At 49.6% G+C, this 23,383-nt stretch overlaps 1 protein-coding gene across 2 annotated transcripts; it reads right to left on the minus strand.

Moving 5' to 3' along the window:
• Positions 1-918: 918 nt before the first annotated feature.
• DPF2 (double PHD fingers 2) lies at positions 919-21,837 on the minus strand. Of its 2 annotated transcripts, XM_025356384.1 has the most exons (12): positions 21,680-21,837; positions 15,224-15,384; positions 14,693-14,800; positions 13,894-14,057; positions 10,683-10,775; positions 10,451-10,529; positions 9,899-9,940; positions 8,719-8,856; positions 8,465-8,593; positions 8,164-8,276; positions 5,559-5,640; positions 919-2,215 (listed from the first exon to the last, which is right to left on the minus strand). In XM_025356384.1, exons 1-12 carry the CDS (start codon positions 21,709-21,711, stop codon positions 2,139-2,141), a joined length of 1,218 nt encoding a protein of 405 aa, XP_025212169.1. In that variant the 5' UTR covers positions 21,712-21,837; the 3' UTR covers positions 919-2,138. The 2 variants fall into 2 exon arrangements, with proteins under 2 accessions (XP_025212169.1, XP_025212170.1); XM_025356385.1 differs by lacking the exon at positions 9,899-9,940 and having other exon boundaries at positions 920-2,215.
• Between the last annotated feature and the right edge of the window lie 1,546 nt (positions 21,838-23,383).

Consider the following 23,383-nt stretch of genomic DNA (forward strand, 5'->3'; position numbering starts at 1 on the left):
TTGCTTTACTCCCTCTCCGCCTGGCCTACTTCAGTGGAAAAGCATGAGGACGGGCTGCGCTCTGCTCCTCACACAATCCCCAGCCCAGAGCACCCTGCTTATTTACTGAACATAACAGTGCAGGTAGGCCTAGGCTTTCCATAGGCAAGGATGACTTTCAGAATGTTCTAGAAAAAAGGATACTTCAGGGGGCCCGTAACTGCTTGATTCAAATATTTCCTTTAAAAACATAAAAACAGTAGTTGGACTTCTAAAACACACACTCAGGACATATATGCTGCCATGTAAGCTGTCAACATGTTCACTTTGTCTTCAGGGAAACTTACTTTGTGCACATCAACGTGCCCTGGGAAAGGCTGCAGGGCTGCACTGCGGGCAGTTCAGGCCCTCGGGCACTTGCTCTGGCCTGGGAGCACTGCAGGCAACTGAAGCCACACAGACCCTGCTCCTGCAAGAACTTCTGTGTGTCCCATGGTGATGCCATTAGTTTGCTTATTGATTATATAAACTTCTGGTCCTGTTTTAAATGTCTGAGATTGCAAGGTCAACTGTTACAAACCTGTCACCACTTCCATCTATGTATCCAAGACTAACAGAATTTTCTCCAAACCAACTGAAACACAAAAATGGATGTTAAAGTTGATTTTAACCCAAATTTTGTATTGATCAAAACAGCTTCATTGTTCTTTATAACAAATAATTGTTATAAACTTGAATTTATGTAATAACTTAAGACTAACAAAATAACCAATTTTATATTTGCTTTACATATTGGGGTTCCACAAAAAAATTTTAATTTGGGGGAAAAAAGCTGTATTTCAAAACTTTTTTTTTTTAAAAAAAAACACCATCATGGAAATCTTAACATGAAATGGCCTTCTTAATGGAGAGGCAGGAGATAAACCATCCAGCAGAGGGCTCTGTGTAAAAACATTTATTTTTACTAATGTTTAGAATACAGGAACTAAAGAAAGAAAAAAAAGACACCTCAACTCCAAAGCGACAGTGAGTTAGGGCCTGCCCGCGGCCAACGGGGAAGGCTACTCCAGGGTGTCCTGGCATGGACTGTCTCCCCACTACTTAATGTCAGTGCCACTAAGCAGAAAACTTGAGGAATCAGGGTGTGAAGACCTTATCAGCTGCTAGCGAGCGTGCAAGGGAAGAAAGGGATGTCTATGTGGCTTCCCCATGAGCTGAGAGCCAGCATACACGGGGCAGGTGGCAGAGGCTCCCAATTCAGTTAAGAGCAGGAGGCTGAATGCCCAGGTCCAGGAAGAACAAAAAGGGGATTTTGGAGGTAGGCTTTTTTGTCGTGTTAAAAAACAGGCACATTATCCATCTCCCTGTAGCCCCCGAGCTGCTGGCCTGGCCCCCTGATCCTTCCCCTCTCCCCACAAAGCCAAAAGGAATAAGAAGGGAGGCAGAAGATGAGAAATTCCAAGGGTAGGGAATGCTTCAGTCACTGGAGACCGCCCATAAGAGTGAGCCAAGAGAGCACTGGGAGTAACAAGGTGAAGCTGCTGTTCCCCCTGGGGTAGGGTGGAGTGGGACAGGGCAGAGCCAGGAGGGTGACTGAGAACATCCTGACTCCAGCAAAGAACCCTCTGTAGCAGGAACAGAGGGCCGCAGAGAGCCACTCTGGAGGAAAGAGGTGAGGCTATGCGGCACAGGGGCATGGAAAGCTCCTTGTGGACGTGGCCTCAGCTTGCTTGCTCCCAGCTCCCTGGCCTGGCTTGCCTCTGGGGGATGGGAAAACTCTGGAGACCAGAGTGGAGGAAGAACAGAGAGAAGTGAGCTGCTCTCCCACTCTTTCTAGGAGGACACTGTTTGAACCCTGTGATCACCAGGGCCTGGGCCCAAGGCAAGCAGAGTGAATGCACTTAATGGAGAGCAGAGAGAAACTGGGCCACACGTACGCCTAGGGGCAGTGTGTTGCTCCTTTCTCCCTGAGGGCCTGGGGCCAGAGGTGGTCAGAGCTGCCACCTCAGCTTGCAGCTGCCAAAGGCAGGCTGGCACAACCACCCCAAGGTTCTCTGGACTTGTGAAGGAGAGGAGGAATAAGGGAAAGATGGGTATGAAATATGAAGTGGAGAAGAGAAACAGCCTTAGATATGTCGGGGAGCAGGGGGGTGGCCACATCAAGAGGAGTTCTGGTTCTGGTAGATGGAAGCTTTCTCCTTCAACAGGTCCAGACATAGATGGCAGCTCCAACTTCCTGCAGAGAAGCAACATGGGGTCAGGATGGGTCCCACACAATCCCTATCTGCTTGCAATTCCTCTGCTCTTGACACCCCATCTCTATAGCAGGATCAGCTACAGGTAGGATGAGGGATGCTCTGCGGCAGGAAAGTTCCATGGTTTCCTGAGCTGGGATAAACCTCTAAGTCTTCAAATATTGTGAAATATCCTCCTCAATGGAGATGAAAGAAATCATCATCTAGAGGACTTCAGAATACCAGTGCCCAGGCCCTCTTGGCCCTATTAAATCAGAAGCTCTGGGAGTATGAAGAGGGCCTGGGAAGACAGAAGTTTGTCAAGCTACCTCAGTTTTTTTCTGAGACGGAGTCCTGCTCTGTCGCCCAGGCTGGAGTGCAGTGGCCAGATCTCAGCTCACTGCAAGCTCCGCCTCCCGGGTTTACGCCATTCTCCTGCCTCAGCCTCCTGAGTAGCTGGGACTACAGGCGCCCGCCACTTCTCCTGGCTAATTTTTTGTATTTTTTTGGTAAAGACAGGGTTTCACCGTGTTAGCCAGGATGGTCTCGATCTCCTGACCTCGTGATCCGCCTGTCTCGGCCTCCCAAAGCGCTGGGATTACAGGCTTGAGCCACCGCGCCCGGCCGCTACCTCAGTTTTAAGACTTGTGTAGTTTCATGAAAAAACACAAAATAATTGTCCCTTAAGAAAAACAATTGGTTCATTCCTTGTTTATTAATATTTACTATGGCTGAATTCTTCTAATTTTTTTGAATAAAATTAGTCCTTAATGCCTTGAAACGATAAGCAAAATTATACATATGTGCATGTGGACATTATTCTAGGGGAAAGGATCCACAGCTTTTATCAGCTCTTCAGAAACATGTGACTCAAAAATGTAAGTCCTTTCTAACCCAAAGGTCAATAAGGTTGGCAAACTTTTCTGTAAAGAGCCAGAGTGTTACATATTTTAGCGTTTGTGAGCCACATATAGTCTCATGCACATCTTTTTTTCTTTTTTTTTAAACTCCCTTTATTATTATTTTTTTTTTTTTTGAGGCGGAGTCTCGCTCTGTCGCCCAGGCTGGAGTGCAGTGGCGCGATCTCGGCTCACTGAAAGCTCCGCCTCCCGGGTTTATGCCATTCTCCTGCCTCAGCCTCCCGAGTAGCTGGGACTACAGGCGCCGCCACCACGCCCGGCTCATTTTTTGTATTTTTAGTAGAGACGGGGTTTCACTGTGTTAGCCAGGATGGTCTCGATCTCCTGACCTCGTGATCCGCCCGTCTCGGCCTCCCAAAGTGCTGGGATTACAGGCTTGAGCCACCACGCCCGGCCCCCCCTTTATTATTTTTTGTCAAAACAAGAGTTTCCGCTCTGTTGCTCAGGCTGGAGTGCAGTAGCATGATCTCAGCTTACTCCAACCTCTGCCTCCCAGGTTCAAGCAATTCTCCTGCCTCAGCCTCTCTAGTAGCTGAGATTACAAGTGCACAGCACCACGCCCAGCTAATTTCTGTATTTTTAGTAAAGACAGGGTTTTGCCATCCTGCCCAGGCTGGTCTTGAACTCCTGGGCTCAACAGATCCCAAAGTGCTGGGATTACAGAGGTGAGCCACAGCACCCAGCCAGTTTTTAAATTTTTTTTTTTTTTTTTTTTGAGACAGAGTCTCGCTCTGTCGCCCGGGCTGGAGTGCAGTGGCCGGATCTCAGTTTACTGCAAGCGCCGCCTCCCAGGTTTACACCATTCTCCTGCCTCAGCCTCCCGAGTAGCTGGGACTACAGGCGCCCGCCACCTCGCCTGGCTAGTTTTTTGTATTTTTTTGGTAGAGACAGGGTTTCACCGTGTTAGCCAGGATGGTCTCGATCTCCTGACCTCGTGATCCGCCTGTCTCGGCCTCCCAAAGTGCTGGGATTACAGGCTTGAGCCACCGCGCCTGGCCCAGTTTTTACATTTTAAGGGGATTTTTTTTTTCAGGCTAGGCGCAGTGGTTCACACCTGTAATCCCAGCACTTTCGGAGGCTGAGGCGGGCAGATCACTTGAGCCCAGGAGTTCGAGACCAGCCTGGGCACCATGGCAAAACACTGTCTCTACTAAAAATACAAAAATTAGCCGGGTGTGATGGCATGCCTGTAGTCCCAGCTACTCAGGAGGCTGAGGTGGGAGGATTACCAGATTACCTGAGCCCAGGGGAGCGGAGGTTTCAGTGAGCTGAGGTCATGCCACTCCACTCCAACATGGGCAACAGAGCAACACACTGTCTCAAAAAATAAAAATTAAAAAGAAAGAAAAGAAAAAAAAAGAAATAGCTTGCAAGCTGTTTAAGCTGGCTGTGGCTGGATGTGGCCCATAGGTTGTAGCTTGTAGCTTGTTGACCCTGACTTAGAACCTAGAACATCTGATACTTCCAGGGGTTGCTCCTCAGCTGCCTTAACACTCCAGTGAGGACGCTCGGGCCCGCAGCTCTCCACCACCTCAATGTCCCACGGAACTTTAATAGGAAAGCCATTTTGTAATATAGATAGTCTGTATGATGGTTAAAAACAAAACATAAACACGCGACTTCTCCCCAAAGCAGATTCATAAACTGGGCCTGACAGAAGCTGAGTACTCCCCTGCAGCTGTTAAAGGACTCTCAGACTTTGTCAGTGGCCTCATTCTCTAGAGGGGTGACAGCAGTTTGACCAATATGTTACAAGTCAGCTTACATCACACAATGAAACACTTTCTCTTGCCTGTAATGCTGGCCCACATCCTTTGTGCACAGTAACAGCTCCTGGGCATTTGTGTTCTGAGTAAGCTCCTGAATTTCTGTACAGGAGGAGTTTATGCACAGAAATCCAGCTGGAAGGGGACTTGTGGAGATGCAACCAATTCTTGGTGCCACCACTGGTTTCAGTGAATAGCTTCCATAAACTTGGACCATTATTACTCTAAGTTATGGGAGAATTCAGGCTCCAAAGTCAAGTCCCTTCCCAATTCAGAAGGGGAAGGGATAGGAAATAAATGCTCAAATCCATCAAATTTCAAGAGTTGACTGTAGAAGCTTCACATCAGATAATCTACCACTTGAGTTTCCATGACTGGTTGGAAGAAAATCAATCATTCCTTCTGGGTGACTGATCTCGGCTCAGCATCTGCTTTCTTCTGGGCTGTGGATTTTCTGTTGTAAATGTAGCTGATAATGTGCAAACACTAAACCCTTTAAGTTGAAATGTTAGGAAGGCATTCTAAACTGAGCCAAGGCAAGGGGCTTTACTCCCTAAGTTGGAAGAATATGTAAGTGATAACATAAAGAACACAGAACTCAGTATTTTCCAAGTAACTAATAAAATAATTGTTCTGAGTAAAAGATCTGGGCAACTTACCTTCAGGGGGCTCAGACATGGACGGGGTGAGACAGTACATGTGGTAGCCACGATCGCAGTCATCACAGAAGAGCAGCTGGTCCTGAAGTAGGCAAGAGGGAAGAGGATGGGGATTGAATGACTGATGTGCCTCAGGCCACTACAGGAAGTGGGAAGGCTTCTGTGACATGGCTATTTCCAAGAGGGGTAGGTAGCAGGTAAGAACAGATGCAGGAATCTTATGTAGGAACCACGCTGTCCCTCTCTACCGCAGATCCAGTCACTGTCATCTCTCACTTGAGTCCTTTCAGAGCTCCTAATCGATCAAATCGCCTCCAGTTTTTTTTTTTTTTTCCTAAAGCCCAAGCTCTATAGGTATATTTTTTTGAGACAGGGTATTGCTGTCACTCAGGCTGGAGTGCAGTGGTGCAATCACAGCTCACTGCAGCCTTGACCTCCTGGGCCAAGTGATCCTCCTACCTCAGCCTCAAGTAGCTGGGACTATAGGCACACACAACCACACCAGCTAATTTTTGAATTTTTCTGGAGAGACAAGGTCTCCTTATGTTGCCCAGGCTGGTCCTCAATTCCCAGGCTCAAGCAATTCTCCCACCTCAGCCTCCCAAAGTGCTTGGATTACAGGTGTGAGATGCCGTGCCCAGTGACTATTTCTTTTTGAAACAAGGTCTCGCTTTGTTGCCCAGGCTGGAGTGTGGTGGTGTGATCGTGGCTCACTGCAGCCTCAAACTCCTGGGTTCAAGTGATCCTCCCACCTCAGCCTGCCAAGCAGCTGGGGTTAACATGTGTGCCACCACACCTGACTAAGTTTTAATTTTTTTTGTGGAGACAGGGTCTCCCTATGTTGCTCAGGCTGGTTCTGAATTCCTGGGCTCAAGTGATCCTCCCGCTTCAGCCTCTCAAGTGTTAGGATTATATGCATAAGCCTCCATCCTTGTCCCTACAGTCTACCCTCCACACAGCAGCCAAAGTCTTCTTTTAAAAATATAAGACAAGGGCCAAGCGCGGTGGCTCACGCCTGTAATACCACCATTTTGGGAGGCTGAGGCAGGTAGATCACCTGAGGTCAGGAGTTCGAGACAAGCTTGGCCAACATGGTGAAACCCGGTCTCTACTAAAAATTAGCCAGGCGTGGTGGCAGGCGCCTGTAATCCCAGCTACTTGAGAGGCTGAGACAGGAGAATTGCTTGAACCTGGAGGCAGAGGTTGCAGTGAGCCGAGATTGTGTCACTGCATTCCAGCCTGGGTGACAACAGTAAAACTCCATCTTGAAATAAATAAATAAAAAATAAAATAAAATATAAGACAATACCAAACATGGTGGGTTCCTGCCTGTAATCCCAGCACTTTGAGAGGCCAAGGTGGGAGGATTGCTTGAGCTCAGGAGTTTGAGACCAGCTCAGCAATATGGCAAGACCCTGTCTCTATCAAAAATATAAAAAAAAGAAGCCAGGCATGGTGGTGTGCATCTGTGGTCCCAGCTACCTGGGAGGCTGAGGTGGAAGGATTGGATTGCTTGAGCCTAAAGGGAGAAGTGGTAGTGAGCTAAGATTGCATCGCTGCACTCCAGCCTGGGTGACAGAGAGACTCTGTCTCAAAATAAATAAATAAATACATAAAGAATAAATAAACAGCCGGGCGTGGTGGTTCACACCTATAATCCCAGCACTTTGGGAGGCTGAGGCAGGCGGATCACCGGACGTCAGGAGTTCAATACCAGCCTGGCCAACATGAAGAAACCCCATCTCTACTAAAAATACAAAATTAGTCAGATGTGGTGGCACATGTCTGTAATCCCAGCTACTTGGGAGGCTGAGGCAGGAGAATCGCTTGAACCCGGAAGGCAGAGGTTGCAGTGAGCCAAGATCGTGCCACTGTACTCCAGCCTGGGCGACACAGCAAGACTCCGTCTCAAAAAAATAAATAAATAAAATAAATAAATAAATACATACATAAATAACCATGTCACTTCCCTGATTAAAACCCTTTGACAGTGTCCTATTGTACCTAGAATAAAATCCAAGGCCCCACAGATCTGGCAGTGCTTGCCTCTCTCATCTCATCCCCCGCCATCCTCTCCCATGCCCTATCATTTGGCTTGTCCACTATAAGGCCTTGGCACTGGCTGCTCCTTTCCTAGGACTGCTCTACCTCCAAATCTTCTTGACTGGCTCCTTGGTATCACCAAAATTTCAACACCAGCATCCCCCTCCCAGAAGAGCCATACCTCACCATCAAAATAAATCACTTATGCAATTATTCTCTGCCACATTACTGGTTTCATTTTTTTCATGGCACATTATACAAAAATCTCACATCCTTGCTTATTGTTGTTCCTGTAAGAATGTAAATCTCATGAGGCAGGGACCTTGTTTGTCTTTAGTATCTTTAGTGCCTAGAACAGTGTCTGACATAAAATCAGCACTCAATGTATATATTATCTGGCAACAAATCAGAGTTCTGACTGAGATGCTAGGGAGGGGCATGTGGCATGTAGGAGGGATCTTGCTCCCTTTTTAAAAAGAGAAAGCTCACTTTAGAGGGAACTGTGCAAACAGCAGTAAAAGCCCAGAAGGAGCCATGCTGAGGAGGGGGCGGGGATACACACGTCATTCTCAGAGGTGCCGCAGATGTTGCAACATTTGCACTCGATGCACTGCCAGCGGTACGTCTTCACTGCCGCCATCATCACGGGGGTAAACTGGAGGCAAGATGGATGCCCTGTAGTGGGGGAAGTGAGTGAGACAGACAGTTGGAAATGCAGGGGGAAGAGAAGAGCTCCTGCTTGTGGCTACATCTTCTCTTGGTTAGGTAAAGTGAGGTGGGCTGGTTATGACAGCACTAGAGGCCAGCAAGCCAAGAGCCCCTTGGGGACTGGGCACAGCAGCAGCCTTCACGGGAGGCAGTACCTGAGCGGCCACAGTCAGAACAGGACACCAGCTCCTCGGGTTGTCCCGTCTTCTTGTTAATCTTTGAGTCCCCCAGGCAGAAGTCACAGTAGTTGTTGGGCAAGGCCAATCCATCAGGACCCTTTTTGGCTGCAGAGAGAAAGACTTTTGATGACGCCCATGGGGTCCCTGAGGCACTCAACACCCATGCAAGGAGTGGTTTTCATAACCAGGCCAACTTCTGCTTGCCCACCACTTCTGACACCTCAGCTTACATTTCTGCTCCTCAGACCTCTGGGAAACAGGAGTGGGTGGCTGGGAGTCTTCCTTGTCCTCGCCCTCCTCCTCAGCCAAGTGGGAGTGGGCATAGTGGTAACTGAGGCCTGGTCGGTTCTTGTAACGTTTTCCACAAACTGAGTGGGGAGAAGATTGCAGAGAAAGGTGTTAGGATACAAGAGTAACATGTCCCCACCCCTGCAAACTGTGGGGGCTCCACCTGAGGCAGAGGGCAACCATCCCTTCCCCTAGCAGCTCTACTGTGGGACAGGCCTTGAGTGATGGCCCCTTTCCCTCAGCCACGAGCATCAAGCCCTGGGGCTCTCTAGCCTCTGGGACTCTTTTACCTCCTAAACTCCAACCCCATGGCCACCACTGCTCTTCCATGTTGACTTTTGGGGGCTTAGCCCTCGCCCCATCACTAGTTAGTTGCTCTGGGATATAGTAACAGTCTGGGACGCTCCAGGTCAGGAAAGGGAAGGATATTCCTATAAGTCTTTGGTGTGGCAGGAAGGGGGAAAAGCGGATAAAACTCCAAACGTTTTTACCCATCAGTAAACGTGGGAGGCTCATGCTACCCCACACAGACCACGGAGCCCATCTCCTCTGAATGTGCGTAAACAAGCAGGGGTGGGTTTCTTGGGGATATCCTATCAATGAAGCCAGTTGGGCAGTTGTCCCCAGAGAAATTCAAACACACTCCCACATAATTGCCCTGCCCAGGCCTGCCAATCAGCAAGGAAAGCAGATCCCCACGAGGCATTTTGTCATCTTGACAGGTAATACCAAGAAGGGCAAGGGGGCCAGCAGGAAAGGAATGGGGAGAGAGGATGGCAGGAGGTGGTGGGGCAGTGGGGAACATGAGCTGACCACCAGGTGCCTGATCTGGGGAGGGAGCGGAAGGGTCTGATTGTAATGGGCTCCTGATAATGCTTCTGAAGCCACCCCATGCACTGGGCTGAGCAGCTCTAGGAGTAGGTTTGTGGGAGACAAGCAGTGGTAAAGGCAGCCTCCAGGACTTTGAGGAGTACAGCACAGCAGAAGTTCCACTGCTCCTACCCCCATGCCATTCCAGAGATTTTAAAGCTAGCATCCCAGGAAATGAGAAAGGCAGGAGGAACAAGGGAAGAGGGAAAAAGGGACAGGAAAACCACAAGTCTGAAAAGTTGAGAGAGCTACCTCTCTGGGGCGCTTTCGAGGTATGCTTTTGTTTGAAACTATCTGAAAGACAGAAAGAAAAGTCATGAGAAGAAGGCCTTGATACACTTGAGACAGGAGCAGCATCAGCAGGAAAGCGGAGCAAACGAGAGAGAAACCCCAGCGGCGATGGTGCTCCCAGGGTGGAGGGACAGAAGCGGGGCAAGGCAGAGAGAAAGAAAAAGAGAACAGATGTTGAAAAACTCAGTGTCAGACCCCTGGGGCCCTGGCTTAACTGAGGCCAGGAGACCTGCAGGCCGTCTGTTGAGAGGCCAACCCTGCCTGCTGTGGCCCCCACAAGCAACCCCACCCCAGAAGATGGCAGAAATCTTTCCCAGAGCATGCAGGTCCCACCCGTCATATAGCAGGGCCCCAGGCCTCCCAGGGGTCTCAGACGGAAGCAGTCAGCAGGCAGGACAAGAACCCAGGTTTGTTTTAATACTCTGGGCAAAAACATAACCCTCCCTCCTCTCATAGCCTGAGCAGGAGCTGGGTCCAAGGCAAGGTCTACCCACCCACTTGTGAGGCACTCACTGTCACAGGCATACGGTTTATCCCGGTCCTCCAGGATGGAAGCATCCAGCTTCTTACGGGCACTGCCCACACCCTTACCCTGCCAAGAAGAGCAAAGAGACACCCTTATTGTGGTAGCTGGGCCTGAGGAGTTAGACTCTTTGGGAAGTGGCTGCTAATCTCACTTGAAATAAAACAAGGAATTCCCTAGGCCACCCTGTCCCAAGATGCAGGTAGCATGCTGGCCCCTCACCTTGGATTTCCCCTTTCCCCGACGCTTGGGAGTATCTTCTTCATAGTCTTCATCATCGAGGTCATCCAGGAAGTCATCTGGTTCTAGGATCCGCTGAGTGGACAGCAGGGTTAGCATGGGTAGAAATATGTGCATCCAAAAGCTCCCCTATGATGAGATTGGCCAAGGCCACCCAGAACCTCCTCTGTGACCTGGTCCCACCCACAGGTGAATGAGCCTCATTTCTCACCAACGCCTTTCAAGCACCCTACAATCCTGTTCCTGCTCCCTTCCATACTTTGGGATTTCTTTCCCCTGTGCTTCACATTATTTCCTTAGCCTGAAATGCTTTCCCTACCATGCCACATGGCCAAATTAAATAGCATGCTTCCAAAAGGTTGCCCCGATGCCACAAGCAGCCATTTGCCTCTCCTGCCTCTGATTGGCTACCCTGGGAGCACATTTTTGGTGGTTCTGTCCTGACACTCGCCTCCTAGTTTAAATGAAAATGTTGTTGCTTATTTGTGTGACTTTATGGGAAGTTTTTTTTTTTTTGAGACGGAGTTTCACTCTTGTTGCCCAGGCTGGAGTACAATGGCGCAATACTGGCTTACCGCACCCTCCGTCTCCTGCGTTCAAGTGATCCTCCTGCCTCAGCCTCCCAAGTAGCTGGGATTACAGGCATGCGCCAGCATTCCCGGTTAATACTATATTTTTAGTAGAAACAGGGTTTCTCCATGTTGGTCAGGCTGGTTTTGAATTCCCAACCTCAGGTGATCCACCTACTTCGGCCTCTCAAAGTGCTGGGATTACAGGTGTGAGCCACCGTGGCCGGCCATGGGAAGTTTTTTTTTGAGACGGAGTCTCATTCTGTCGCCCAGGCTGGAGTGCAGTGGTGCGATCTCAGCTCACTGCAAGCACTACCTCCTGGGTTCATGCCTGAGTAGCTGGGACTGCAGGTGCCCACCACCACGCCTGGCTAATTTTTTTGTATCTTTAGTAGAGACGGGGTTTCACCATGTTAGCCAGGATGGTCTTCATCTCCTGACCTCATGATCCGCCTGCCTTGGCCTCCCAAAGGGATTACAGGCGTAAGCCACCGTGCCCAGCCCATGGTAAGTTTTTTTTTTTTTTTTTTTTTTTGAGACGGAGTCTCGCTCTGTCACCCAGGGTGGGGTGCAGTGGCTCGATCTCAGCTCACTGCAAGCTCCACCTCCTGGGTTTACACCATTCTCCTGCCTCAGCCTCCCGAGTAGCTGGGACTACAGGCGCCTGCCACCTCGCCCGGCTAGTTTTTTGTATTTTTAGTAGAGACGGGGTTTCACCATGTTAGCCAGGATGGTCTCGATCTTCTGACCTCGTGATCCACCCGTCTCGGCCTCCCAAAGAGCTGGGATTACAGGCTTGAGCCACCGCGCCCGGCCATGGTAAGTTTTTAAACTGCTTTGTTTCAGCTTGTCTGTGAAATGGGGAACACAGAACCTCCCCCATAAGGTTGTACAGACTAAAGGAGAAAGGGCATGAGAAAGCACTTAGCCCAATGCTGGCATATTTATAGCTCTTATTTTTATATATAGTCTTATCTTCTCTGTTGGCAGAGACCAAGTGTGTTTCACTGTGCAACCTCGGGGACCAAAAAACTTTGTGACACAAACTTTTGTGATAAAAGAGTAAAGTATTTAGGGATAAAAGTTTGTTTCCCTCCCTCCCCAGACAGAGTCTCCCTCTGTTACTCAGGCTGGAGTGCAGTGGCATGAGCAGAGCTACAGCCTCAATCTCCTGGGCTCAAGCAATCCTCCCACCTCAGCCTCCTGAGTAGCTGGGACTGCAGGCGTGTGCCACCATGCCCAGCTAATTTTTTATTTTTATTTTTAGTAGAGACAAGGTCCTGCTATGTTGCCTAGACTGAAAAGTTTTTGATATATGCATCTTCCTCTCGAACGGTTTAGCAAAGACAGATAAGGCAAATGTGGCAAAATGTGAAACTGATAAATCTAGGTAAAGAGTATACGGTATTTCTTTGCACTATTCTTTTTTTTTTTTTTTTTTTTGAGATGGAGTCTTGCTCTGTCGCCCAGGCTGGACTGCAGTGGCCGGATCTCAGCTCACTGCAAGCTCCGCCTCCCAGGTTTACGCCATTCTCCTGCCTCAGCCTCCCGAGTAGCTGGGACTACAGGCGCCCGCCACCTCGCCCGGCTAGTTTTTTGTATTTTTTAGTAGAGACGGGGTTTCACCGTATTAGCCAGGATGGTCTCGATCTCCTGACCTCGTGATCCGCCCGTCTCGGCCTCCCAAAGTGCTGGGATTACAGGCTTGAGCCACCGCGCCCGGCCTCTTTGCACTATTCTTGTACCTTCTGGTTTTAATTTTTTGTTGTTGCCCAGGCTGGAGTGCAGTGGCATGATCCCGGCTTACTGAAGCCTCCAACTCCCAGGCTCAGGCGATTCTCCCACCTCAGCTTCCCTAGTAGCTGGGACAACAGGCACATGCCACTATGCCCAGGTAATTTTTTTTATTATTACTTTTTGTAGATATGGGGTCTCACTTTGTTGCCCAGGCTGGTCTCGAGCTCTTGGGCTCAAGCAATTCTCCTGCCTTGGCCTCCCAAAGTGCTGGGATTATAGGCATGAGCCACTGCACCTGGCCTCTTTTAATTTTTTAAATGAAAATTATATATGTGGGCCGGGCGCGGTGGCTCAAGCTTGTAATCCCAGCACTTTGGGAGGCCGAGACGGGCGGATCATGAGGTCGGGAGATCGAGACCATCCTGGCTAACACGGTGAAACCCTGTCTCTACTAAAAAATACAAAAAACTAGCCGGGCGAGGTGGTGGGCTCCTGTAGTCCCAGCTACTCCGGAGGCTGAGGCAGGAGAACGGCGTAAACCCGGGAGGCGGAGCTTGCAGTGAGCTGAGATCCGGCCACAGCACTCCAGCCTGGGCGACAGAGCCAGACTCCGTCTCAAAAAAAAAAAAAAAAAAAAGAAAATTATATATGTGTATAATAATAACGTTCTGTGATAAAAGTGGATGAATGAGTGAGAGTCTATACTTAGAAGCAAAAGAGAAGCCAGTCAGTACCTGACAATAACCAGGGATTGAAGTAAGAACAGAACTGCAGGGGCCTGCTTCCTGGACCCCAGCTTCTGTTTCAGTTCTAGAAACTGCATGGCCCCAGTGAAGAGGAGGCTGATTTCCATCAAAGCTCCCTTAGCCACAGGGATAATCTTGTACCTTTCGCGCTCGACTGTTGGTCACAGGAAACTCGCCCAGGCTGTCATCATCTACTCGGGGATCCGGGGCGCCTCGCTTCTCCAGGGGGTCAGTGCGCAACAGAGCCTCTAAACTACTGCCATCCTGAGAGATCAGCCCCTCCTTCTTCAGGGTTTGGTCTGTGTCTGCAAGCAAGATCAGGATGAAGCAAAGCTCAGAATGGCTGAAAGCAGACTGCTCTGAGTCCACATAATGCTAGGGCTTACCAAAGGTCTGTCACTGTCTTTTGTTCTCCGGATGCCCAGGAATTAAGACACCCTAGTTCACTTGGCACCATAACTTATCTGTTTACCTGTCTCCCCTTCTAGACTAAGCTCTTTTTTTTTTTTGAGACGGAGTCTCGCTCTGTCACCCAGGCTGGAGTGCAGTGGCCGGATCTCAGCTCACTGCAAGCTCCGCCTCCCGGGTTCACGCCATTCTCCTGCCTCAGCCTCCCGAGTAGCTGGGACTACAGGCGCCTGCCACCTCGCCCGGCTAAGTTTTTTTTTTTGTATTTTTTAGTAGAGACGGGGTTTCACTGTGTTAGCCAGGATGGTCTCAATCTCCTGACCTCGTGATCCGCCCGTCTCGGTCTCCCAAAGTGCTGGGATTACAGGCTTGAGCCACCGCGCCCGGCCGACTAAGCTCTTTAAAGGAAAGAATCACATCATATTCATTCGAGTATATTTGGGATCTAGTACTGGGCCTGGTGTATCGTAGTGATTAGCAGGCTTTCACCATGCAGCAGGCCACGCCTCTGCGCAGGAAGTATGTGCCTTACCTGGCTTAATAGATGGGAAGGAAAGTCGTGGATCCTCAGGGGGATGGGCTCGCCGCTTTTTCCGCCAGCGCCGGGCAGGGTAGGAGTACAGCTGTCCAGAGGCCAATCCTACGGCAGGAAGAAAGATAGAAGTCAGGCCCTAACCCAGTATTAGAAAATAATACCAAACACTTTCTAATTACGTAGTCCCCTCCTTTTGAGTTCTAGAGCAAGGGAGGAATTCTGACAGTGAGGGCCTAGGGGGTTAGATGGAACAGTCTGTGGAAAAGAAAAATAGATATATAAACTTAGGGGCCTTGGCTAATACATAGTTCTCCAGACACACAATGGCCTCAGCAGGGTAGAAAACAAAGATGCTGGTATCAACCTATCTGCTTCATCCTCCCTGCGTTTCTAACCACAGGAAGACCATATTCATCCATAGGTGGAAGGCAGTAGGGAAAACCCTATCAACTGTCTCATCACCTAAGATGAGGAGGCTTCTTCCTCCTTATGCTCCTGAGTCCCCTTCTCCCAAGTCTGGACCCTCACCTGGACCCCGGTGTCGCTTTTCCATCCAGATGTAACAATTGCTCTGGGCTACTCCGGTCTGTGAGTCCAAGAAAGGCAGGCGCACGCTGCGCTCAGCACAGAGGCGAGCATTGTAATTGTGGCACTGCTCCATGGCATCTTTGTAGTACTGCTCCCCAAGGCTGCAGAGAAGATAGAAACCAGGCGTGTGTGTTGGAGTGGGGAACATAGGGTACTGAGCTATTCCTCTCCCCTGTCATCTGCTTCTCTAGAAGGCTCAAGGGACTGGGAGGCTGTCTCTTCCATTCTATTTGCCTCCACTTCTGCCTCACGGGACACCAAGCCCCTTTTCTAGGCCACCATTAGGAATTACTTTACGAATAAATTACTATCAGGAACACATGATTTCATCATGTCTAATCAGACTTAAGTCTAACCCCCAAAGAGGGTAAGGAACTAATGTTCACTCCATGTGTCTCACAAGCCCAGCCCTGTGCTAGTTAAGATGTTATTTCTCGGCCGGGCGCGGTGGCTCAAGCCTGTAATCCCAGCACTTTGGGAGGCCGAGATGGGCGGATCACGAGGTCAGGAGATCGAGACCATCCTGGCGAACACAGTGAAACCCCGTCTCTACTAAGAAATACAAAAAATAGCCGGGCGAGATGGCGGGCGCCTGTAGTCCCAGCTACTCGGGAGGCTGAGGCCGGAGAATGGCGTGAACCCGGGAGGCGGAGCCTGCAGTGAGCTGAGATCCGGCCACTGCACTCCAGCCTGGGCTACAGAGCGAGACTCCGTCTCAAAAAAAAAAAAAAAAAAAGATGTTATTTCTCAACCCTTATGACGCTGAGAAGCAAACAATAGTCCCCCCTAAGTTCCTCCTTATTTCCTCCTTCCTAGAATCACCTCCCAAATAAACTACATGCTCCCACATCCTTGCCCCAGGGTCTGCTCCAGAGGGAAAGAGTTCAAGGTCTAGGGGACTTATTAAAATGTATTCAGCAAACTAGTAAATCCATACAATGAAATTCTATTTAGCCATAAGAAGGAAGCTCTTCACATACTGATATTAAAGAATTTCAAGTTGGCCAGGCGCGATGGCTCAAGCCTGTAATCCCAGCACTTTGGGAGGCCGAGACGGGTGGATCACGAGGTCAGGAGATCGAGACCATCCTGGCTAACACGGTGAAACCCCGTCTCTACTAAAAAAATACAAAAAACTAGCCGGGCGAGGTGGCGGGCGCCTGTAGTCCCAGCTACTCGGGAGGCTGAGGCAGGAGAATGGCGTGAATCCGGGAGGGGGAGCTTGCAGTGAGCCGAGATCTGGCCACTGCACTCCAGCCTGGGCGACAGAGCGAGACTCTGTCTCAAAAAAAAAAAAAACAAAAGAATTTCAAGTTAACTAGGGACAAAAAGCAAAGCAAGGTACACTGCTGAGAAGTGTCAAAGAAAGCTATCATTTATGTAACAAAATGGAAAAGAAACTGCAGGTCAGCAGGGACAAAAAGTGGGTGACTAGGCCACTTCCTTCCATATGCCTTTTTATATCTTTTGAATTTTGAACTAGGTTTTTAATCAACTAATTAATTTTACATTTATGGAAGATATCTACAAGTACCTGAAGTTCCTTGAAGTTTTTATTGAGCGCCATCACTGATAAGAAACTTGTTTGCTCTAAGGCCCATCTTAGGGTGCTTCTCTATTCTTACAAAATAAAATTATATAAGAAAAAATCTCCTTGGTCTCAAAAGACTCAATTTGAAATCTGAATCAAGGGTAAACCTTTAAGTGGAAAACTGGAAAACTGCACAGTGCCAGGTTCTAAGAAGCATGTACGTAGAACCTATCTTGTTCTCATCTTGCAGGGTTTAACCAGGACTTTGGTAACGGAGGTTAAACAAACTCTATCAGTTCATATTTATATTCAATCAATCTTTTTTTTTTTTTTTTAAGAGACAAGGTCTCACTATGTTGCCCAAGCTAGACACAAACTCCTGGCTCAAGTGATCCTCCTGCCTTAGCCTCCCAAGTATCCGGGAATAGAGGCATGTGTCACAGTACCCGGTGTCAATCAATCTTAAACCAAAGGCAGAACTGATTTCTTTCTCATAGTATCCCCAATACTCACGAAGATGTCTGAGATACAGTCAGACCTGACTTGAGAGTAAAAAGACCTGGCTGGCCTGCAAGTCACCACATGAACATGGACATTTAGTCAACCCAGGTGGACCTTGGCTATTCTTCTATAGATTGAGGAGGTTGGACCAAATGAGCTTTGACATATCAGGATTTTACAAGAAACAGCCTGGGGATGAAACGGCAAACAGATTAAGTCTCTGTGGTTTCTGTCCGTAACTCGGGCTACACCAAAAAATCCTGATGTGGAATGTGATGGGGGCCTTCAGCGAGCAGCCACAATAGACCACTGCATAACTTACCATGTGCCCAGCAAGTAAAAAAGACATATAGCACACACAGAGATGGCAACGCCACAAATACGGCCTGGTATGATTCAATGAGCTGTAATGACTGTAATCTGAGGTAGGCACGAATCTCACGTTGGAGAGCAGAATGGAGAAAGCAGCCTCGCCTCTGCGAGCTCGCCTTTAGGAGGCAGCCACATCTTCACCACACAGAATAAAACTGGATAAACAAGGCTGAGTGCCGCAGCTCCTTTGTTTCTGCTGATGGGAATTGATACTGACACTGGAAGTCAAATGGAAGGCAGGGCCAGGCTGGCGAGGGCTGCAAAGTCAGAGCAAGGAGGCTGGAAACAGTATTGGGAGGAATGAATGAGAGATGTTCTGTCAGGGCTCTTGTGAGCTACGTGGGATTTCAAAAGGTAAAGCAAACAGTCTTGGGGGTACAAGGGCTGGGAATGAAACGCGGAAGTGTTTGTGAGGGGAGAATCTGATGAAGAGAGAACAGGACAGGATGAGAGTGAGCTCTTAAGAACTTAAGGGAGGCTGGGCACAGTGGCTCATGCTTATAATCCCATCACTTTGGGAGGCCAAGGCCAGTGGATCTCTTGAGACCAAGACTTAGAGACTAGCTTGGGCAACATAGTGAGATCCCATCTCTACAAAACGTTAAAAATAAATAAACCATCAGCTAGGTTTGGTGGTGCAGGCCTGTGGTCCCACATAGTCCCTGGGGTGGATGAGGTAGGGGAATCATTTGAGCCTAGAAAGTTGAGGGTGCAGTAAACCAAGGTTATACCACTGCACTTCAGCCTGGGGGACAGAGGGAGGCTCTGTCTCTTAAAACAAAACAAAACAACAACAACAACAAAAACTTAAGGCTCCAGTACCAAGAAATGTCAAGTTAACATTAACACTGTTCTCTCTCTCTCTTTATATATATATATATATCTTTTCGAGACAAGAGTCTTGCTTTGCCGCCCAGGCTGGAGTGCAGTGGCGCAATCTCGGCTCACTGCAGCTTCTGCCTCCTGGGTTCCAACGATTCTCTCGCCTCAGGCTCCCGAGTGGCGTGCGCCACCATGCCCAGTTAATTTTTGTATTCTTAGTAGAGACAGGGTTTCACCATGTTGGCCAAGCTGGTCTCAAACTCCTGACCTCATGATCTGCCCACCTCGGCCTTCCAAAGTTCTGGGATTGCAGGCATAAGCCACCGGCCCAGCTTCATTTTTTTTTTTTTTTGAGATGGAGTCTTGCTCTGTCACCCAGGTTGGAGTGCAGTGGCGCAATCTCAGCTTACTGCAACCTCCACCTCCTGGGTTCAAGCGATTCCCCTCCCTCAGTATCCCGAATAGCTGGGATTACAGGCACATGCCACCACGCCCAGCTAATTTTTGTATTTTTAGTAGAGTGGGGTTTCACCATGCTGGCCAGGATGGTCTCAATCTCCTGACCTTGTGATCCGCCCGCCTCGGCCTCCCAAAGTGCTGGGATTACAGAGCCACCGCGCCCAGTAGCCTCTTTCTTTTTTTTAAGACAGAGTCTTAAAGTGTCACTCAGGCCGGAGGGCAGTGGTGTGACATCAGCTCACTGCAACCTCCGCCTCCTGGGTTCAGGCGATTCTTGTGCCTCAGCCTCCCGAGTAGCTGGGACTACAGGTGTGCGCCACCCCACCTGGCTAATTTTTATAGTTTTAGTAGAGATGGGGTTTCACCATGTGGGCCAGGATGGTCTCGAACTCCTGACCTCAAGCGATCAGCCCGCCTCAGCCTCCCAAAGTGTTGGGATTATAGACGTGAGCCACTGCACCCAGCCAAGACTTTCATTTCTGACATCACATTTGGCAGGGACAGAAACTTACAAATAAGAAAATTCTTAAGGCCGGGCGTAGTGGCTCATGCCTGTAATCCCAGCACTTTGGGAGGCCGAGGCGGGTGGATGACCTGAGGTCAGGAGTTCAAGACCAGCCTGGCTAACGTGATGAAACTCCATCTCTACTAAAAATACAAAAATTAGCCAGGTGTGGTGGTGGGCACCTGTAATCTCAGCTACCCGGGAGGCTGAGGCAGGAGAACTGCTGGAACCCAGGAAGCGGAGGTTGCAGTGAGCCAAGATTGTGCCACTGCATTCAAGCCCGGGCCAACAACAGCGAAACTCTGTCTAAAAAAATAAAAAAAAAAGAAAAGATGAGCCAGTGGTCCGACCTCAACATACTCAATGTATAACATCAGCTGTCAGAAGACTACGTACACTATAATCAAGAGAAGTGCAAGAAAATTATCTCCAAATGAACTGGAAGAATGGAAGCCCCTTCTTAAAGGGATAATTCTGCGGGAGTACATATTAATTGCGATCTGAGGCCCTGTGCAGCTAGAAATGAGGAGGAGAGAGTTGGTTTCTCATTACTGGCATTCAGGAATTAGTGGCTGGTGATGCTCACAATCTCTACAGTTTTTCAAAGAGAAACAAGATGTCATGCTCTGTTTAAATGGGCAACCCCTCACTTATGACACAACTTGAAAGCACTGGCAACCCTATTTCCCCGAGGAAAAGCTTCCAACACGAAGAGCCTCACTACGTTTAACTCTCAAAACCTAGGCAAGTCTGATACTCCTCCAGTACAATGAGAATCTTTCTTTTTATTTTTGGAGAAACTTGTGTAAAACATCCCCTTACAATGGGATGAGGGAAGTCAACAAAGACGCAGGGAAACAAAGAAAGAACATCTGAGTCAGGAAGGATAACTGGATAAATGGTAGATCAACAGTGTCATTTCTAAATTGAGAAAAATGTCAGCCTGAAGAGAGAGCTGGGGAAACTGGAGTGGGCAGATCAGAAAGACAATAGTGTTGGGAGGAGGGGTGGCTGAAAGAGACAGCAGGATAGAGCAGAAAGCAACTTAAAAAAAAAAAACCACAAGAGGAGGAAAGGCACTTAGCTTAATGGAAGTGGGAAAGCATTCTCAAAGAAAAGGCTTCAGGCAGGAGGGAGAAGCAACTTACTCTTTAAAAAGGCCCCTACGAAGAGAGGGGCTCAGGCCACGACAAAGACAGATGAGAAGCTGTGAGTCCCTTAGAATACTTACCGAACCTTTACCTCATCACCCAGCCAAAATCCAAAAACCCTGACTGGACAGTTAGACACCACTCAATTTTCCCACCCTTGCACCAAGCCCAACATACCCATTAAAAGAAGCTCTATTCGCCCACCGGGCATTAACCCAATCTAAAACTCATTCTGATTCTCCTGTAGGAATAAATCAAGTCAGTCCCAAAGCATCTTTAACTCACAGGAAGCAGTTCATAGGCCAGTGTCCATGGCCCCAACAGCTATTAACTTTAACTTTGCTTGAAATCTGACCAGCACAACCGTATCGCATCATAGGAAGAATGCCCACTTAAATATGGCCCTTTAGGCTACTAAGCTGTCCTGAACGGCTTCGGTCCAGTTGCAGGTTTTTGATGGTTGCCACTGGAAGGCGCCAAGGCCCACTCCCCTTCTGGATCCGCTCCTCGACAAATGCTTCCCAAGAATATTTGTAGTCTTAGGTACCTGCCACCCAAGATCCTCCCAAACATCACGGGGCTGCTTGGAACTGAAACAGCCAGCCCCGCAGTGCACCCCACAGGGGCCCCCGAGCCTGTTGCTGCAGCGGACGGGACGGGGCGGGATGGGCGGCGGGTTAGCCGTGGGGCCGCCCGGGCCTCGGCCCCGCTCCTCCGGACTGAGGCGTCTCGGGAGAGGACCGGGACGGTGAGTCTCGCGTGCAGGCAGGGCGCCATGCTCTGGAAACCGTCAGCCCAGAGGAACGCTGAGGCCACACAGCCCAGCAGAGAGGCCGCCCGTCGGGGCTCCAGTGTGCCCCCATCAGGGCCTCCACAAGTTTCCAAAGAAGCGCAACGTCTTCTCCGGAGTCTCCTATTGCCCTCCCCACCAGGAGTCGCAACATGGCCTTCCCGGGGATGTCCCTCTCTCCGCCTAGTCCCTTTCCCCACAGCCCCCTACTCCCAGGCCCTTTACAAAACCTGCCGCCCTAGGAGAGAAAGAAACCACCACTCACAGCTTCACTACATTCTCCACCACAGCCGCCATCTTCCCTGCTCCTCTCTCTCGGGCCGGGAGGCCCCAAAGTCCGCAGCGCGCAGGCGCCGGGACCGCACCGGGGTACCAGGTTCCTCGCCCTCTGCGCAGGCGCCGTCCGGGCGCGCGCACGAGAGCGAGCACCGAAGAAAGAACTTTAGGCCTGTCCCCGGGGGCCGAGTAGGACCCCACGGGAGCCCGACGCGCAGGCGCAACCGGAGACTGGCGTGCGTCCCGGAGCTTCGGTTCGAGGCCCGCCTCTTCTATTTAGAGCAGCAGGAGGCGGGGCCGGGCGCGGTGGCTCACGCCTGTAATCCCAGCACTTCGGGAGGCCGAGGCGGGCGGATCACGAGATCTGAAGATCGAGACCATCCTGGCTAACACGGTGAAACCCCATCGCTACTAAAAATGCAAAAAATTATCCGGGCGTGGTGGCGGGCGCCTGTAGTCCCAGCTACTCGGGAGGCTGAGGCAGGAGAATGGCGTGAACCCGGGAGGCGGAGCTTGCAGTGAGCCGATGTTGCGCCACTGCACTCCAGCCTGGGCGACAGAGCGAGACTCGGTCTCAAAAAAAAAAAAAAAAAAAAAAAAAAGAAGAGCAGGAGCCGGGCGCGGTGGGTCAGGCCTGTAATCCCAGCACTTTGGGAGGCTGAGGCGGGTGGATCACCTGAGGTCAGGAGTTCGAGACCAGCCTGGCCAACGTGGTGAAACCCCCATCTCTACTAAAAATACAAAAATTGGCCCGGCATGATGGCAGGTACCTATAATCCCAGCTACTCGGGAGGCTGAAGGGGGAGAATAGCTTGAACCTGGGAGGCGGAGGTTGCAGTGAGCTGAGATCATGCCATTGCACTCCAGCCTGGAAGACAGAGTGAGACTCTGTCTCAAAAAAAAAAAAAAAAAAAAAAAGAGCAGGAGGAGGGCAGTCACGGTGGCTCCCAGCACTGTGGGAGGCGGAGGCAGGAGGATTGCTTTGAGCTCAAGAGTTCGAGACCAGCCTGGGCAACATATCGAGGCCTCCTCGCTACTAAAAATTTAAAAATTACCCGGATGTGGTGGCGTGCACCTGTGTTCCCAGCTACTCTAGAGGCTGAAGTGACAGGATTGCTTGAGCACAGGAGGGTCGAAGGTGAGTGAGCCATGATTGCGCCACTGCACTCCAGCCTGGGCAACAAAGCCAACTCTGTCTCAAAAAAACCAAAAAACAAAAAACAGCCCAAGTCAATCTTCAACTATCACCTCTTTTCACCCTTTAAAAGCAAATAGTACTCCCTATCTCTGTTACCTTGTTTCTAGGTCCTGCTTCCATCCAGTTTAATGGGAACTTTGTTCCCACCTGTTCACTTGAAACAGCTCCTGTCACCACGACCTCCCTTTCAGCAGATTTAGAGATCTATTTTCTGTCCTCATGAGCCTGTCGACCCCCATTACACCGTTGGCCACTCTCTGCTTTTCAAACTCTTCTCCAGATCTTTGAGACGCCTTTCCCTCCTGGCTGTCCTTCCCCACTGGCATTTCCTTTCACCCTCTTCCTCTGTTCAGCCTCTGTCAGAGTCCTCAGGGCTTGGTCATTGGTACTTGTCATTTTTCTTTTCTTTTCCTATTTTTTTTTTTTTTGAGACGGAGTCTTGCTCTGTCGCCCAGGCTGGAGTGCAGTGGTGCGATCTCGGCTCACTGCAAGCTC

The sequence above is a fragment of the Theropithecus gelada genome, chromosome 14 (assembly GCF_003255815.1).
Source record: "Theropithecus gelada isolate Dixy chromosome 14, Tgel_1.0, whole genome shotgun sequence".
NCBI classification, from domain to species: domain Eukaryota; kingdom Metazoa; phylum Chordata; class Mammalia; order Primates; family Cercopithecidae; genus Theropithecus; species Theropithecus gelada.

Excerpts from the sequence above, each read along its gene's own strand:
- DPF2 (XM_025356384.1), bottom strand. The coding sequence starts at position 21,711 with ATGGCGGCTGTGGTGGAGAATGTAGTGAAGCT. Across the intron at positions 15,385-21,679 it reads GTGGAGAATGTAGTGAAGCT|CCTTGGGGAGCAGTACTACA; the intron begins GTGAGTGGTGGT and ends TCTTCTCTGCAG. Across the intron at positions 14,801-15,223 it reads AAAGCGACACCGGGGTCCAG|GATTGGCCTCTGGACAGCTG; the intron begins GTGAGGGTCCAG and ends TTCCTGCCGTAG.